This window comes from Equus przewalskii, chromosome X (genome assembly GCF_037783145.1).
Source record: "Equus przewalskii isolate Varuska chromosome X, EquPr2, whole genome shotgun sequence".
NCBI lineage: Eukaryota > Metazoa > Chordata > Mammalia > Perissodactyla > Equidae > Equus > Equus przewalskii.
The window spans coordinates 106,357,681-106,376,924 of NC_091863.1; the positions used below are offsets into that span (position 1 = coordinate 106,357,681).

The 19,244-nt window shown below is 38.9% G+C and overlaps 1 protein-coding gene across 50 annotated transcripts in view; it reads right to left on the reverse strand.

The window, feature by feature from the left end:
- Window positions 1-19,244, reverse strand: part of MBNL3 (muscleblind like splicing regulator 3) — a 169,350-nt gene that overhangs the window by 38,377 nt on the left and 111,729 nt on the right. For 11 of the 50 annotated variants that reach the window (XM_070604980.1, XM_070605003.1, XM_070605002.1 and 8 more), the window contains 5 exons: window positions 10,269-10,460; window positions 8,947-9,183; window positions 5,848-5,998; window positions 3,950-3,985; window positions 1,511-1,605 (listed from right to left, as the gene is read on the reverse strand). In XM_070604980.1, coding sequence (XP_070461081.1) covers window positions 1,511-1,605; window positions 3,950-3,985; window positions 5,848-5,998; window positions 8,947-9,183; window positions 10,269-10,460 — 711 coding nt within the window. Of the gene's footprint in view, window positions 1-49; window positions 124-1,510; window positions 1,606-3,949; window positions 3,986-5,847; window positions 5,999-8,946; window positions 9,184-10,268; window positions 10,461-19,244 lie in introns of all 50 variants that reach the window. The other 39 variants (XM_070604979.1, XM_070604977.1, XM_008530460.2 and 36 more) reach the window with 5 other exon arrangements.

The window sequence follows — 19,244 nt, forward strand, 5'->3', positions numbered from 1 at the left end:
AATATATAGCCTACAAATATTGTTCATATTAATACTTAAAGAAACTTACTGTTCTACTGGTAACTTCTACATCTGTGAAACAAACATGCTGCTATTCAGTTCATCTATTGATAATGGGGGTATCTACAGTAGTAAAAAAGATTTTAGATTAAAACAGTTTCTTGAGAGAATTCTGTTTATTTTTTATTTATTTATTTATTTTTTAAAAAGATTTTTTTTCCTTTTTCTCCCCAAAGCCCCCCGGTACATAGTTGTATATTCTTAGTTGTGGGTCCTTCTAGTTGTGGCATGTGGGATGCTGCCTCAGCGTGGCTAGATGAGCGGTGCCATGTCCACGCCCAGGATTTGAACCGACGAGGCACTGGGCTGCCTGCAGCAGAGCACGTGAACTTAACCACTCGGCCACGGGGCTGGCCCCGAGAATTCTGTTTATTTTGTTCACTGCTTGGACATGGTAATTAATAACTATAATCAATTTCACAGAAAAATTTAGACATATTAACCATATCCACTAATAGTTAAGTTTGCAAAGCACAGATTAGAATGTGGTTTGCTCTCCCAATGAATTAATGCTCTGTGTGCGATATGGTTCTCAGACTTGTAATTGAAACAGCAGTGGAACTTGTAGTTTTTAAGCATGGCTACGACTTTAATAAGGCAAAAAGGCCATAACATTACACAATAATTATTGTATGTATTTCCTTACAATTTCAAGACTCCCCCAAAATTTATAATTTGCCTTGTGACTCCGCCTGTAAATACCTTAAGCAAATGAAAATCAAAAGAACACAAGCACAGCTAACGTCAGTAGGAGAAGGAATTTCTGATGTAGTCACTGGACAATGCTATCTGTGCCTTGGAAAGAAATGCGTCCTCTTGCTTTCTTTCCAGCAGATCTGAAGGTACAGGTAATGACTGTACTAAGTGAAGGTTCAAATGCAATAATCAAAAATGGTAGTGAGATAAAATCAACTCTCCTCCTGACTAATGAGGAAGCATTTAAGAAATATTTAGTATATGCATTTGAGGATTGGTGTAGTAGCAACAATCATATATATAGCATATCAAGAGTGACATCGGATAACCGATTAAAAATGAGAAAACTGGGACCGGCCGGGTGGCGCAGCGGATAAGTGCACATGTTCCGCTTTGGCGGCCCAGGGTTCGCCAGTTCGAATCCCGGGTGTGGACATGGCACTGCTCATCAAGCCATGCTGTGGCAGGCGTCCCACATATAAAGCAGAGGAAGATGGGCACGGATGTTAGCTCAGGGCTGATCTTCCTCAAAAAAAAAAAAAAGAGAAAACTGCTGATTCATCTCAGGATGAGTAGCAAAGCAGATACATCCGTGTAGAGTATACACAAAAATAAAATTTCTAAATGTAACAACTGCTAAGGAAACACATAAGAATATGGACCAATATCTCTCACCAATCCAAAAAGCATATACTGTGCCTTACCAACACACTGTAGTTATCTAGGTCTAAACAGGTGAAATAAATGGCCAAACCTGATTGCCTGTAGCTGTTGCAGCGAAGGGAACGCTGGTGGCAGGTGTTGTTGCTGCAGACACAGTGGTAGGTGTAGCACCGTGCATCATGGGCACTTTCAGTAGGAAACCATGGAAGCAACACACAGGAGGGTGGTGCAACCATGACATAAACGATGAAATGGGGCGTGGTACGTATCACAGCAACAAGCCATGTGACATCATCATGATGGATACACCAGGGTGCAACATGCAATCACAGTCAGTGCAAAGCAACACAGCATGGAAGGGGAAAAATTTAAAAAGAGAAAAGGTGAAAGCCAATTATAGTTACCATTAAGGAAAACGGGATCATTCTCAATATTTAGTTAGTTTTTGAGTAGAATCACATTGTAATTGACTGAAAAGGCCAAATTTTCAGAAGGGTTATAGTGGGTACATATGCCAACATCTCATTTTTACCAAGGTCATCAATATGAATAGCTAGTTCAGCACACAAGTAACTGGGTTTCACATTCAAAATGGGAGCAGAGAACTGTGACTTGGTGTTTGGATTCACTAACGTATATATACGAGTGCTGTCACTAGACTGCAGACGCAGAGGGGCCGTTTTATACATACTTACCTGATCTGCATGCAAAAAAATGGCAGTGTGATTGGTGGCTATATGACAGGGGAGCAGATACAAAGAATACAGTGGACTATGCATGCAGGTTTTTAAGTACACCTCTGGCAAACCCCCTCGGGAATTTAGGCTATTTATCAAACAAACACATGGGGTACTTCATAGTAAATATCCAACAACATCTTGTCTGTAAATATTACAGCTACAATGGCTAGCAGCTGCAACATCTCTTTCAGGATGTTTTCTCTTTGCCTTTTCTAGTTTCAATCTCATTTGGAAAGCTTTTTCGACGCTTTTCTCATTTCTAGCTCATTTTGGAAAGCAAACCAAGGAATTAATTTGTAAATGGCAAGCACGCATATATAATAATTTATGTCTACATTGACTGAATTCCGATTTTCTGAAAGTCTACAGAGAAACTGAACGGCCTGGAGAGAGAAAAATCAACATATGCAACGTCATAGAAACCACAAATGTACCCCAAATGGTGATTGACAGAAACTCTGTAGTTATCCCTTATGCCGAGCTCTAGTTATCCACTACTTGTAGCCATGCCAATTCCAAAAACACTCATATTTTCCTTTTGGGAGCACAGCAACTATACAGGAAGCAGCACCGCTGAAGCATGCACTTTGCATTCCTACATAGAGCTCTTAGGTGAAAGGACAGGGGAGTAGAGTCACAAAATGGGAAGACAGAGACACATTTCACAAACTTGCAGAAGTCTGTCCTTCCAATCATCTGCATATGCTAGTCTTGTTAGAATCACTGATTCTTGTTAGAATCAATGGAAATATTTTTCATTCGTATCGGGGACAGGCAATCCCTCAATAACAGAGGCCTCACCTCCCTTGCCAGGGGTCACACCCTGCTATGTTAGAGAGTCTACTATGTGGCTGTCATTTTGACCTTTTGTTTTATCTCAATGAACCTGTTGGTCCCTTTTGGGCTCTGCATCTACTCTGGTCAACCAATGGGATAGAGGTCAAGCTGTTGTAAACTCTCAAAAAGGATGAAAGGATAGAACATGGGGTGGAGTGGGATAATTCCTCCCTGTATGGAACAGAGCTATTTCCTCCTGGTCTTTTCCTAGTGCCCACGGGGACTATAGGAGGAGAGAACTCCCCAGGAGTTCTCAAGAGAGAAACAAGTTACTTTCTTGTTTTCTTCAGAATTAGTGACACACAAAATGGTTTCGAAATGGCTACCATATTGCATTGGTAGCTAATTAAAGAATTTGTGTGTAACTGGTTATTAAAAATCACAGGCCCTCAAAGACTCATTTTGAGATGATTCAGTTGTGCCTGATTGCTGTGCAGATGGCGCTTCATCCTAGAACACTATAGAATTCACCACAGAATACTGCAGAATGCTGTAGCTTTGCTTAACTCATCCTTTCTCAACTCATCTGATCCAAGTATTAAATCATTTAGACCTTAGGGATAATTTTGGCGGAGAGGAATTGTTTTGTTGTACTTTACAAATAAAATATTTGAAATATTTCACAACTTCTTAGTAACAGATGTAAAGCTAAGAACAAAACTGCCCATTCTGGATAGATAAGAAATGTTTCAAAATATTTCAGCTGCAATTTTTGGGGTTATTTCCACCCAGGAATGGCAGGGTCAGTATTTCACCACAGTGGCAACCAACTAGGAGTTGAGAGTGTACGAGTATTATGATTCCACACAGATGTGAAACAGACAGCATCATATTAAACCTTAAATACTCAGAAAATGTCCAGCCACATCATTCATTCATCCCTTTCACAGTCACAACAGAAAAACATTTTTTTTCAGATTAGAAAAAGTTGAGAATTTTTGTACAAAACCTACCAATACTTGAAGCGGGTGCCATGCACAGTATTGGCCCTGTACACCATGCAGAAAAGCGTGAAAAGCAAAGAAAAGAGATATTTCATTATTAAAGCTTTACTGATAGAAATAATTTTTAACCAGAACGATATTCTTTGCAATATGAATTAATCAGCACATGCAAATCCACTAATCTCCCATGCTTACAATTACAGTTTAGTTTTAAGATCACAAATCATGGTAATTAAAGTAATTCTTGGATTCTTAGGTATAAAAAGGAACATTAATTTTTCATTAAAGGAAATACCTAACTTAAATTTCATATTTATTTTGGACAAATACATCCTAATTAATTTTAATCAAGAAGCAGAGAATTTTAATTTATTACATCTATTATTTTCAAAATATGCACCAGGATCTGGTGCCTGGTGCCAAGAGTTCTATTTAGAGCATTCGTCCATTATCACTGCCTCCTCCACCTCGAAACCAAGGACTTGACGGTGAACATATGGCAAACAAGCTTTTCATCAAGAGGGGGCTCGCAGCCTGACAGGTTTTTATTTTGCTATTAATTAAGGGGAAAGGCATTCTTCTGCCATTTTGGCTCATAAATCCAGACTTTAAATTAGCCAAATCCAACAAAAATGTATAACAACTATAAAAAATGTGTTTTTAAAATGATATTGTGAAGAACTATCATGGTTAGCAACTAGACAAACAACTTTTTTTTAATGGATTCTTTCAAAATTAATTAACTGATTAATTTATCAGGTAACCAACAGGTTTCTTCAAGTCCAGGTATACAATACTATGTGTTCAGTATGTTTATATAATTCACAAGGCTTTTTAAATTAACTTTAAATCATGTCATTTTCATTTAATAATAATTTCCAAGCTGGGGCATTTATCATTCTGGCAATAAAAAAGAATTACTGTACTCCCAGTGGTTAGTATTTTCAACTTATTCCTAAGAGACTATATGCTTGTTCTTAAAGTACTGAACCACATATATGACATTTATTTGAACAAAGCTCTGGCTGAAAAGTTTCTATTCAATTTGGTGCAAAACTGTTACGCTATTAAATATAGTTGAATGTAGGAGGTAAAAAAAAAATATGCTGCAGGGGCAGGCCCGGTGGCATAGTGGTTAAGTTTGCGTGCTCTGCTTTGGTGGCCCAGGGTTTGTGGGTTCAGATCCTGGGCGCAGACCTAGCACTGCTCTCAAGCCACACTGTGGCAGCGTCCCACATGCAAAATAGTGGAAGACTGTCACAGATGTTAGCTCAGTGACAATCTTCCTTAAGCAAAAAGAGGAAGATTGGCAACAGATGTTTGCTCAGGACCAATCTTCCTCACCAAAAAAAAAAAAAGTGTCAGGAAAATATGATAAACTGCTATATACTTTTATATTAACTCGTTTAAGACTTAGAGACTAAAATTACACGTTTTATACATATATATATATACATACACATACTATACTGTAATATAAATTTAAGGGTAGTTTTATTATAACTATCTTTGGCATATCAAAGATAGATAGACTACATTTTTTTGCAATGCTGAAGCTGGGAAACATTTTATTGAGGGTAGATCACTGTCCTTGAAAGTGATACCTAAGAGTCAAGAAATGAGTTTGAGACTGAATCAAGTGAATCAATCATAAGAAGCAAAAATTAGACAATGCTAAAAAGAAAAATGTCGACAGTTTTTTCTAGTTTGATTTCCAACCCTTAATTTTCAGGAATCATAGAAAAACAGTTGTTCTATACACTAGCAGATCAAGCATAACTGCCTTATTTCATTTCTAACCAAGATACCTGTCGACAGTCCTTGCATAAAAGTTCTTTGGAAGCGGGAGTGCATTGTATACATTCACAACCTCACTAAACTCACAGTGCCCAGAGCCCTGTTCTCACCTGCAGGGATAAATGCCGGCTGCGGGAGCTGCAGGTTGGCCAGAGCCTGTTGGCAGTGGAAAACACTGGGATTAAAGACCAGGGTGGCACCATTGGTCTTTTCAAGCGCCGATCTCTTTGGTATCAGTTGAAGTGCACCAGGCTGTAGGGCCTGTGAGGGAGGGATGGATTAATAAATAGTACCAAAGAATGTAAAAAATGTACTCAAACCAAGCACGCAGCAGTTAGATAAGATATGGCCTGGGAACCCTTTGCAAGCGTGTCCATCGAGCAAGATTACTAACTGCAGAGATGAAGCAATTCGCTAGATGAGCACTTGGTCCAAAACAGAAAAGAAACATACAGGGAAGAAACAGCTTTTCAACTTCACTAATTCAAGCAAATGAAAAAAGAACCTCATCACTTGGGCAGGATGCAACAGGAAGCTGTTAACAGCAAATATTCATTTCAAAATAACATCTCAGGGATGCTCATCTATTAATCGATTAAAATGAGATTAGCAAGAGCAACAGCTATAGCAGAAAAGAGATTTTGTCCACTTTAAATTCCAAGATGAATCTAGGAGATAAGTTGTATATAGGTGAAAAAACAGATGTCAGTAAATCGGAGTCCGATACTACAGCTCCGTAAAACAAAGTCCAATTTATACAAGGACTTCAGGTCCAAATCCTCTAACTGTATATTTCCCAACTAACACGTGAGGAAAAAGCAAAGGAATTATTCCTCCCCCGCCACCCACCTCACCCAGATACCATAGATAGCAAAGTATTTGCAATTCTCATTTACAGAGACTTGCTGTGCATTTTGGTATGTACCATTTGCTTTGTTACGTCCCTAGATCGTTTAATTCTAAAACATATTAGCTTTTTAAAATTCTCCTTTCATGTCTACAATGCTTTCAAAATCTCCTGTGCTTATAATACTCCATCAAACTTGCCCTGGGATCAGATGCATTGAAAAAGTTTGACATTACTTTTCATTTTTTTTCTCAGCAAATTGCACATTACTTAAAAAACATGCCCCGGCAACAACAATTAGGTATGCTCCAAATTCTCAAGGAGACAGAAACACTTGTGCTGAGGAACTAGCCTTCCATATGCCAAAAAGGGGCACACCGCGACCTCCTGATTCTGTGGATAAAGAAGGCCTTAAAGGTGTCTCTACTTTCACTCAAGAACTAAATATAACTTTTCAAGTCTTTCTCTTTTAAATGCATACAAGCTACTTTCAGTGAAGTCAACCTGAACTATGCACATGAACACGAACAGGGTAAAAATCTCTCTTTTACAGAGCATTTCAACTCCGGATCCCGAAACATATAGAAAGCGCAAATTCTTCATGAAGCCTTCTTTGTTTAATCTTACCTCGAACAAATTCCTATGGGCCAATTTGACCTTAGCACTAAGACTCTGCTCTGATCAGTCACTTAGAAAGGAATTTTATGTTGACATTCAAAAGTGTCAATTGAAGGCCTACTATATAATATTTAACTCTGTACATGGAAATTTGGGGCTAACTTACATGCATGCTTTCCAAGCACACCCAAATGATCAGAAATGGGCACATACATCTGAAGGCCCCATGACTATGTGACGGACAGGTGCACAATGGTACAAGCAAGCCATTCCTTGTACATCTCAGGCATATGAGAACTGTTATTTTTAGGGGGCCAACTGTGTTCCTCCCCTGTATAATAGGCTCATGCTCGTTCTGAACTCTGTGCCACCAAGAGAAATAACGCAAAGATTGGAGACTTAAATTTTGCATTGAACATTCTGGATACCTTCCTGTTTTCACAGCTTAAAATTCCCTCATTCGAAAGAATTTAAGAAAAAAATATTTGGTGAAGCCTTTTTTTAACATTCGTTAATGGATTATGTTGTTCAGATCAAGGGAGAAAATAAGTTTGTTCTACTTTCGTGCTCAGATCTATCATGAAGTAATGGGTTTGGTTCTGAGAGAACACGGGTATTCAGAAAATGCAACACATCCAAAATTGGTGCTGTGTCCTTAAAGCCATAATCTACGAGGAAAGTTTGGAGAAATTTGGGGTATTTGGCTTAGAGGAAAGACATGAGAATCACACTCATATGAAATAGAGATTGATTTACTTTTGTAATAAAATAAGTTCCAGCTACAGCAGGATAGATTTCAACTCAGTATGAGAAAAACCTTCTTAAGAAAAAAGGGATGTTAAAAATAAACGTATCTCTCTTATGAAAAAGCAAGGCCTCTGTCATGGGCTTCAGGGTCATGTAGATGATTTTTTCCACAGCCAGGAAACATGAGGTTTCCTCAGGGTTTTGTCCCTTATTGAGATTATACCCTAATACAAGAGAAAAGGCCCAGGCTGAAAAAGAAATAGCAAGCTGCCTATCAAAACAACTGACAGCTGTGACTAACTTAAGTAATAACAATTCCTATTTCTCAACCCATCATACTGTAGTGTTATACAAATATTTTTCCTACCTCCTACCTTTCAGTGTTAAGTAGAACTAACTTTTCCCCAAGACTGAATTGCTAGGGCAACGCAATAGCCGAGCTTCTTCTCCCCACCACGTAGAAATTTCCCACACTCTTGGCTGGATGCTGTCTTGAAACCACTCCTCCACAAGGAAAGAGAATCTGAACCTAACCTATGGGAAATTAGAACCTACTTAGCATCCCAATCGTCCAAGTCCTCTGTTTGAAAGGCATTAAGGACGTTACTAGCTAGCAAAGTGCACGTGAAGCTGGCTCACAGAGCAAGGAGGCAATTTTCCGCCTTTTTAGGATATTAAGGTTAGTTAGACTATAAAAAACATTCGAAAATAATTTACTATTTAAATTATATAATTTACTCTTTCTCAAAAAAATGGGAGAAAAAGCACAGTAGATTAAAATCATTAGTAAAGCTTTTAAATAATTAGGTTTAGAAAATTTTAGTGACTGAATTAGAATAAATAGATTCTCTCTTTTCTAACTTGTAACCTTGGCTATTCATATTAAGGGCCACTCATGACTATCCAAGATTATGGCTACAGGATATTAGACAAGTTGAGGAATACACTGATCATTTACCCCAAAACAGACAGTCCACAGGCCCTGGGCTGTTCTTACCATCATGTTGGCAGCTGAATGGTACATCTGGTGATGAGCTGCCTTGAGCTTAGCTTGCAAGTGTGCAGGAGGATGAAAGTACTTGCATTTCTCCCGGGAGCATCGACCTTTGATGTAATCCATGCAGATAGTCACAGTATTATCACTTGCCTCAATCATGGAAACATCTGTGGGGTGAGCATAGCGGCAATCGTTCTCACCACGGGTACAATTTCCACGCTGAAATTCTCGGCAAACCTCAAAGGAAAAAAGAAAAACCACATCACATTGAAGCCTGGAAGGTGATTAACTTTTATTTATTTTGCCAGTGAATGTAAGAGCAATAGTATACATTATTCTATCATCTGTTTATGAAAAATCTACAAAGTTGAAAGATAACATAAAGCCGTATTCACTATGAGATGTAAACAGACAATATTTCTATTCCTAGAAAACAAATTCCATTCTTCCCAAAGGAAAATTGTCTATTTTCCTTACATTGAAATAAAAATGCTTCAAAGTATTGCTGAAAAAATTTTTAATCCTCCACTTAACACACAGCGTAAAGTGTATTGAGCTGAGTTTGCAAGAGGGGGTTATTTTGTTAAGGTCCAAGATGAGCCTTTTCACACGGCAATGTGTTTTTCCACAAGCAGACTTGTGGACCATGACTGAATTACGTGTACAATGAGATTCCGTGATGATACATTGCAAAGCATTTACAGAGCGGCCAGTGGAGCTGACTTTGTAAGAAACTGACTAGTTATTTATTTCAATTTATGAAGAATTACAATTAAAAGAAGTTTGAGGGACTTCCACAAACCAAAAAGCTGTTTGAAATTTCTTTTCTTAGGCATCAAGAGATATTTATCTAGTACATCATTCTTTTTTTTTTTTGCTGAGGAAGATGGGCCCTGAGCTAATATCTGTTGCCAATCTTCCTCTTTTTTTGCTCCCCAAAGCTCCAGCACATAGTTGTATATCCTAGTTGCAAGTCATTCTAGCTCTTCTATATGGGATGCTGCCACAGCATGGCTTGATGAGTGGTGCGTAAGTCTGCGCCCAGGACATGAACCAGCGAACCCTGGGCTACTGAAACAGAGCACGTGGACTTAACCACTCAGCTATGGGGCCGGCCCCTAGTACATCATTCTTACAACAACTGTACAACTGAATCAATGCACTTCATCACAGGGTGTCATTGCAGTAATACACTGTTTAACATAAGCTAAACACCGAAGCAGGCTTATTTAAAACATTCAAAACATTGGCTCTGAGAATGATGCTTTATGCATAAGGTTAATATCTACCCTATATATATTTATATATTTTTACACAAATACCTCCAGTTTATCTGAGCGCATCAGTTTTGGACCAGGAGCTCCTGTCAATGCAAAAGGCGGGTTTCCAGAAATCAGAACAGGTGCATTTGGTAAAAGTTCAGCAGGAACCAGGCCCATTCCAGGATGAGGTAAGTAAGGATTGAAAGCCATGGCAGGATTAGCTGCAAGTGATGGAGTCATAGGAAAAGAAGTCTGTATGTTTAAAAGAGAAAAAAAGGTGTTAGACGTAAGCAGATTATTCCTATTCTTACACAAGGAGGCATTCTTTCAAAAAGTCTAAGCCATATCAAAATTTACCAGTGTATCTTCTGATTAATTTTTAGTCTCATACGAATTCCCACATAGGAGCTTCTTTTAAACCAACAAATCTCTTTAAGTAACAAATTTATTGGTAAATTGATAAAACAAGCTACATAATTTTAACAGTCATGAATTAGACAAATTAAATCTCACTGATGGATTCTCTTCCAAATGTCACCAATGATATCACATATACAGGCAATCTGCTTCGTCTCCTGACATAGGCATGGCCTTTGCAGGCTGACTTCAGGTTCTCTCTCTCCTCCTTCCTCTTCCCCATCAGTACTGCTTGAGTTTAAGGCTGCCTGTCCCACCATAGTTCCCACTTGTCTACTAAACACTTGCTTCTCTTCTTGGTCCACTTTTAATTATGGAAGACAGGAAAGAGTTGAGGAAGAAAGGGGTATATTTATAAAAGTGAGGGGCCGGCTGGGTGGTGCAGCAGTTAAGTTTGCGCGTTCCGCTTCTCGGCGGCCCGGGGTTCGCCGGTTCAGATCCCGGGTGCAGACATGGCACCGCTCAGAAGGCCATGCTGTGGCAGGTGTCCCACGTACAAAATGCAGGAAGATGGGCATGGATGTTAGCTCAGGGCCAGTCTTCCTCAGCAAAAAGAGGAGGTTTGGCAGTAGTTAGCTAGGGCTAATCTTCCTCAAGAAAAAAAAAAGTGAGAACGAGCCAGCCCTGATGTCCTACTGTTTAAAGTTCTGTGCTGTCACAGCTTCACTGGCCTGGGTTTGGTTCCCAGTTGTGGAACCACACCACTTGTCTGTCAGTAGCCACGCTGTGGGGGTGGCTCACATAGAAGAACTAGAAGGATCTACAACTAGAATATACAACTATGCACTGGAGTTTGGGGAGTGGGAAAAAAAGAGGAAGATTGGCAATAAATGTTAGTTCAGGGCAAATCTTCTCCAGCAAAAAAAAAAAAAAAGTGAGAACTCTAACAACTTCTTGCCATCTACCTAAAATGAGATTGGTGTGGTCATTTTTAAAAAAAAATAGAGGCCTTATTTCAGAAACTAATCTGACTTGCCTAGGTAGGGGGCCAGGTGATATCCACAGTTCAAAAGGAGGCCCTAAAAATGCTATAAGGACCCCTGTTAGTCAGGAAGAAATAAGATAACAGGACTATAAGGTACATAAACTAGAGTATAACTTGAAAAGAAAAGCCTTAGACATGCAAAGGGCTCTTATTGGTTTTTCTATTGTTTGAAAGTCCAGATCTCAAAGAGTTTGATATATGCATTGCCTTTATTATCAGTAATCACACAATTTATCACTCCACTATGCTGTTTTCCAGTTTGTTTCACATGTGGGTGTCTTTTCTTCTCAATGTGGTTATAATTTATTTGATAATTCCCTTTTCTCCCCTATAGTACCCAATAATTAGTGAATGCCTGATTGACTGATATAGTCAATGATGAAGTTTAAAAATAAATTTAAACATTTTAATGAATTAATAGCAAATCATGGGTAAATGCAGTACATTTCTAATAGTGACTCTATAAGGTAGTTAGTGCATTATTGTGCAACTGGTGGTGTCTCACTCTGTATCACTAACAGCATGTGTTCTTTCTTGCTTCCTTTTTATTTCTTTCACTAAAATAATAATGAATCTGTTGCACTGCCAAGCTGTGCCCACACCTTCTGCTAAATCACATTAATAGGAACAGCTCTAAATACAAGTAGAACAGGAGGCTGTGGAGTGTGAAGGGGCAATATATATTCACCGCCCCACCTCCTAGTCTGACGTGTAATTTTCACCAGCATAGCATTCTCCATGAAGCCTCTGTTATACAGCACGTTCAACTTAGAAGGAAGGGCTTCCCCAGTAGCACTCTGCCTTAGATGAGTTTAGCAAATTAGCTAACTGGTGCATTCAGAAGGACAGAAAGAACCGGGCCTCCCCAAACTGGCAAGTCTCAAGTCTCAAGTGAGTAGAGAAGGCATGGTGGCCAAGAGCTTTAAGAGGAAAGGGACGACACTAGGTGCCAGGAAGGATGATGGAGCAGTCAGGGGAGGTGCTTTATAGTTTGAGGACAAACAGCCAAGGGCTGACCCAGCCTAACTAGGCACCGTGATGTAAGAGGACACGTCACACTTCTCAGTGAATGAGACAGGAAGCTCCAGGAATTAGCTGATGTGATGTAATTTTACATAATGAGATAGGAATCTCTTGGAAACAGCCACCCAGGCATGCTTCAACAATAAGGCAGACTTTATCAATTCAATCATTTATGGTTGTCTCAAAATCAGCAAGAATCTCCTATGGTAAAAACTCCATATTTGAACCACACAATAGTACTCTTTGTTGACTGCTTTTTTCTCTCTGACTTTCATAGTAAATGTCTCCGTGAAGTCACCAGTCTATTTTCCTGGATACTTTTCGCTTTTGCCCTTTACACTGAGAAAAACCATTATTACATTTTTTTAAACTATTTAATTAAAAGAAAGACCTGCAGGTGAGTGGATTTTACAGGTTAAAAAATCATTATTTACTAATAAATACTGATCAATTGATAATATTTAAGCCTAATGTACGTGTAAACGATACTTCCTATTTACAATAGCTCTCAACTTCCGTAATTTTTTCCCTTCCTTTTTTGGGGAAATCTTTCTGGTTAACTTCTGCTTTCTTTGGAATATATTTTAACCTTCTTAAGGTTTTTTTATATGCTCCATGTGTATGAAAACAAGCTGTAAATTAATCAAAAGTTTATATAAAAAGTACAAGGGGCTTGCTGAAAATGTTTAGATTTTTTAAGGTTTCACCACAAACCATACCGTGCCATCTTTAGGTTTTAAGATGAGTATTATTAGCTTTTATGACCATTTCCTCCTTGAGTATAAACTTCATTCTATAACACTGTTTACTGAGAAGCAGCAAGTTCTTCTATTCCCAACCCTGGGACATAGGCAGGAACTCTGAACTTCTTATTTATTTGCAAATGGACATTTCTGTCTTCTCACCACCACCTCTGCCCCAGGGTAACCACTCCATTTCATAAATTTGACCATTCAAGGGCTTACCTTTGGCTAACATCCACCTGTTAAGTCAAGCAGCCTGCAAGCTCACACATTCAGCTTTAGTAAGCAACTTTAATCCTGTCTATACCTATATTGCAGCCCTTGATGTCTGTCGAGCTAACGTGAACCCATATGTGGGGTAATATTTACAAAAGAAAAAGGCTCCTAACAAGTTGAATCTGATTTCTGTCTATATCATGAAACAGTCTGGACGCTTAAATATGTTTCAGATAATCACTCGAACCTATATTATTTACTAAATGTTTAAAAATATGAGAAAGCTTTTCCTCCTAGAACCAGAGGTGTGGATCTTCATCTTTCTCTGAGTCTTAGAAAACCACCCAAAATGGTGGACACAACTGACTTTATGAATAAAAAGATCACCTAGATAGTTCTTTACTCTCAGTGTCTCTAGTAGTATCAGCTCGTGGGGTAGGAATTCCCATGAGTTCACAGTGACTTGCACAGGACCTAGGAACTATCAGGGCCTTAGGCAATGCCTCCTCAAAATCAATGCATGGCCTCTAGAACAGAGGCCTCTAATGTCTTTTGAGTCCTGCACTTCTCAGAGAGTCGGATGACAGCTGTGGACTCCGTCCATGGAAAAACTCATGTGTGCACAAAATATTATGTGTGATCTCAGGAAGTTCAAGGACCTCAGTGAAACTCACCCCTGGCATGGGCTTCTGGACAACCTACTGTTTAAGAGTTTGTGTTCTGGGGAAATGGTTGGCAAACTACCGCCCCTGAGCCAAATCTGACCCACCCTGTTTTTGTATGGCCAGAATGGTAAGAATGGTTTCTATATTTCTAAATGGTTGAAAAAATAAAAGATGAATAATATCTCACAACACATGAAAATTATATGAAATTCATATTTCAATATCCATAAATAAATTCCACTGTGCTTATTAGTAGACCTGTCTTGCAAAAAGTTGTAGATATTTGTTTTCTCTCTTGTTATACAAGTACCTAAACAATATCCTCAGCTTTTCCTCTTGTCTCACAAAGCCTAAAATATTTACTTAGCCATTTACAGAAAAGTTTGCTGACCCTTGTTCCAGAGGATTCCAAAGAATTCAGCACTCTATCAGTTTCTGGAGTAAAGCACTAATTATACCTAATTCTATTAACATGAATTTAACACTTGTGGCAAGAGTCCACAAGTTGAAAAAGTTTGGCTTTAGAAACCAATACTAAAGAATTCACTAAAATGTTCCTCTAGTTATTAAAATTAGGGTTCTCAACTATTCATTTATAGAACAATAACTACTCAGTGACTAAGAATGGGGAGATAGATGGAATCCCATGAAGGCAAAATTTTAGGAGCCACCAAATGTTGGTCTTAAAGGATTCTGAAGCACCTTTGAATAATAATACAATTCAATGAAAAACTATGACTCAAATAAATACGTCTGGTTTAAGCATACATTTTGGGAACATTGACTTATTACTTAAAATGGGTTATTCCTCAAGCTAGTATAAAGAAGTAAAAGTTAAAGTTTATGCTAAGTCAATCTTTGTGTTTCCTCAACAGCCTAGATGTATTCGTAGCTACTGTAATAATATCAAGGTCAGTCATGATTATTGTTGGATGAATGCAAAATACTTTGTCACTTCAGCTAATCCTGGCCTGAAGTCAACATAATAGAGGCCTCACCTTCCCTCTCTGAGCTCCTGTCTAATGGTGGATGAGTAAACATTTTCTTGTATAGGATGGTAAACATTTGGTAACAGTTTGTTGACTTGATTTTAAAACCAGGAAAATAGCACTCAACTTTTACTAGCACTCCTATTACCTTAATTTTATTACTCATTTACAAGCATTTATGTAGCAGAAAAGGAAGCCCCTTTCACTGTTACCATGCATGTTTCTATCCTTAGATAATCCCAAAACACATTGAAATGTATAATTTTAGTTTCTATCAGACTTTACTAACTGTTCACATGGATCACAACTGAATAATCTTTGTTTCACAGGTTTTGCTTGGTCATCTCCACACTCTTTGAGTGATGTTCTGCGGAAACTGAAGTGGCCAAAAGGCACACTGCAGGAGATCCACATAACCTCCAGACTAGTTAATTGGTCCCTCAATAATTGAGAGTGAACTTTATAAACAGACGCAAGCTGATAGTGGTGTTTATGTACTAATCATACTTGTTAATGAATAAGTCACTGTGGCCCAAGAGAGCTAAGAAAAAAAAATAAGTTCAAGGGTCAAAAGTGAATAGTTGTTCTCACCCAGACCTGGCTTTTCTGCCCTTATTAATCAGAGAAGCATTGAAGGTGAGCAGTTAGGCAAAGGATCAATAGGTTACTGTGGGTATCAAAGGTGTACACCATAGCATGCAAGAGAGGGTAAATCATGGTTTGGATCTGCCTGTATTTGGTGGAGAAGCTGCAAAGCAGGCCAGGAGTTATGAAGGAGTACCCAAACACAGATCAGCATAAGCACAGATGATTCCTAGAGGCAAGAATCTAGCAGAGGGCCAATGACTTCTCCCTTCGATGGGCAAGGCCATTTTAACTTTGTTCCTGAGAAGTGAACAAGAATGACCTAAAAATTATTTGTTGGTGAACCACCATGCAGTAATAATGACAATTCAATTAACTTCAGTATTCCACTAGGAAAGGGAAAGTATAAAAGAAAATCAAGTGGTTACTCAATTTTAACAAATGGTATGAAAGAAAATATGAATTTGGGGGGTGGGGAATGTCAAGAGCTGAGAAAAGCAAAGAACCCACAGGAAGGCTGGAGCCTATAAACATCACAATGCGAGTCCAGGATAAATGGATGCTAAGGGTTACAACGATCGGATGTTCAACAAGCAAGCACTACCACCACGAAAACAACAAAACAAATCAAAACAAAACCTTGCATGGCTAATAGAAAGAGAACTCTACGGAGAAAAAAAAAGAAAAGCCAAAAGCTATAAAAATACAGAGGAGCAGGGACAAATCAGAAATTAAGGGGATCACAAACACATTAATTCACCATCTTACTACTGTTAAATCATACATTCCTAGAGGGTAGAGACTGTTTCTAGTTGATCTTTTTATCCACCTCTTACTATTTTAAATGCTGGCACAGAGTAGATGCTCAAATAAATATTTACTGAATTGAATGAAAAGGGATTCCTAAGCCGTTGATTCCTTTTAGGTTTGCCGGTTAGAAAAATCCAATTCAGAATCACAGCACAAAAAAAAAAACACTCAGGGATCAAAAGGAGTGCAGAAAGATTGAATAAATCCATCAGTTTTGCTCTCTGCTGAGGAAGACTTTAAGCAGAAGGCCACTTTCAAACTGTCTTTTGATATAGATGTGAAATGCTGGATCCAACAGTATGAGAAGCACAGGGTACTTTATACACACCTACATGTGCGTGTGCGTGTGCACACATACACACACATATGTACGTGGGCATTTTTTACTTGGAGGGGCTAAATCAGTACCAGAAGAGCTCTGAGAAAAAGATTTAGTGATACCACAGACCAAAATATGCAACCTTTTATTACAAAATGTGTGGTTCAAGGGGACTAGTGAATTGTTAACATGACTGATATCCACAGAATGGTTTAAGAGAGGAGATCAGGTAAAGAAGGGATTAAAATATTTAGCAGATCCATAAAGGATATTATGGCAAGTTAGGATTGTTTGGGGGATCGGTTTAATCTTAAGATTATTATCAGGCGCAGGGGGCAACCACAGGTTTTACACTAGGTCTCTCGATGGCCTTCTCTGTGACAAACTCCCAAACTATATTGATCTGAGCAAGGGCATGGTTTTGTCCAGAAAAACAAAATCCTTTATAGGTGAGACTGGCAGGCATTGGTTTTGTTTCTTGTTACTGCTGTTGTTTTGCTTACCCTCCATCAATGAAAAAGATTTTCATAGAGCCCTCCAAACTTCCTGCCTTCATCTTACAACAGCAAGCAATTTTGAGGGAGCCGGCTGGAGCTCAGACTGCAACCAAGAACAGAGAAGCTAACGGGCCCACATAGTCTCATTAGCACTAGGCTCTAACCAACTGAGCTAACCAGCCCCAGAGGAGAAGGACACAAAATGGGCTGAGAGGAGATTACGTTTGATTTATCTCATGGGAACATATGAGGGAGGATAAAGGAAGAATGTTGAGATTTGTTACTATCAAAGAAACTGGACACCGGAAAAGACATCATGTACAAATGCCCTCTGTTTGGTTGCAAAAGTGTAGCATTTTCGTTTAACTTTTGAGAAAACAGATTTCACGATGCATATTAACAGAGTCGGGGAGAGGCAGCAAATCTAGGGCTGGTGTGATTTATTTTGTTTTACTAAAAGGAGCTTTAAGTTGTGTGACACACACAGCCTGGGGAAAGGACCCGAATACCTATGCTACTTTGGACCAGTAATTGCAATCAGGAGTGAATCCAGGATCTGTGGGGCCTGGAGCTTAGGCAGTGCAGTGGGGGAGGGGAGCCTTAAGAACAAAGAATACACAAATACCTTTTGCAAATTTTACAAACATTGTAAAGCACTGCTGGGGCCCCTCCCAGGGCCTTGGAAGAAGACTATGCAAATGAGGGGCCCTGAGCCTTCACTAACCTCAGGGCAAGTCTACCCCTGGGAACAATTTGTTTAACACATAAATAATGTCAGGCTTCAGTTGTTATATCTAAAAGTAAAATATTGTCTAATCTTTCAGAAAATGGAGTAAACTCCAGATGAAAATTTGGGCTCATGGTATCAGTTCATGCACTCCTGTGATGTGATTTGGTCAACCTTAGTCAATGGGGAACTTCACAGGATAATGACAGTATAATTATATTAAGAGCATATTAACCTTATAATTACATAATGCCTGTCATCTACTGACTTGAACATTTTGTAAAAATCACTTTACAAAATATTTAAAGTCATCACATCAAGATGAAAGAGCTAAATGTCATCATTTATCATTTCTCGAGTAGGTAAACTAAGAAACCCACTGAAGAACTTTCATTAAAATACACTATAATTTCTGTACTGACCATGGGACTGGTAACCTGGAATATGGACAGAGTCTTTTTTCCATGAAATCTACAAAATGTTGTGCCCACCTTTTCTTTTTTTTGAGGAAAATTAGCCCTGATCTAACATCTGCCACCAACCCTCCTCATTTTTGCTGAGGAAGACTGTCCCTGAGCTAACATTCATGCCCATCTTCCTCTACTTTATATGTGGGACTCCTGCCACAGCATGGCTTGACAAGTGGTGCATAGGTCCGCACCCGGGATCCAAACCTTGGAACCCTGGGCCGCTGAAGCAGAACGTGCAAATTTAACCACTGCGCCACCAGGCTGGCCCCTGTGCCCACCTTTTTCATGATAATCTTTAATAAGAGAGCCATGACAACAGGGAGACTGCATAAATATTTCAATCAAAGTTAGTTTATGTGAACTAGAAAAACCATAACTCTGATATGACTATGCAAAATGTATAATATATTTTGATGAGGGAACGATACTATCTTTTTGTCTTTAACTATTAAATCACCGAGCCAGCCATGCTGTTCTAGCAGTTAAGATTCAGCACTCTCATCGCTGGGGCCCTGGTCAGGAAACTGCCACTGGTATTTCAAATACCAGGAGGGTCACCCATGGCGGATAGCCTTCAGTGCAGCTTCCAG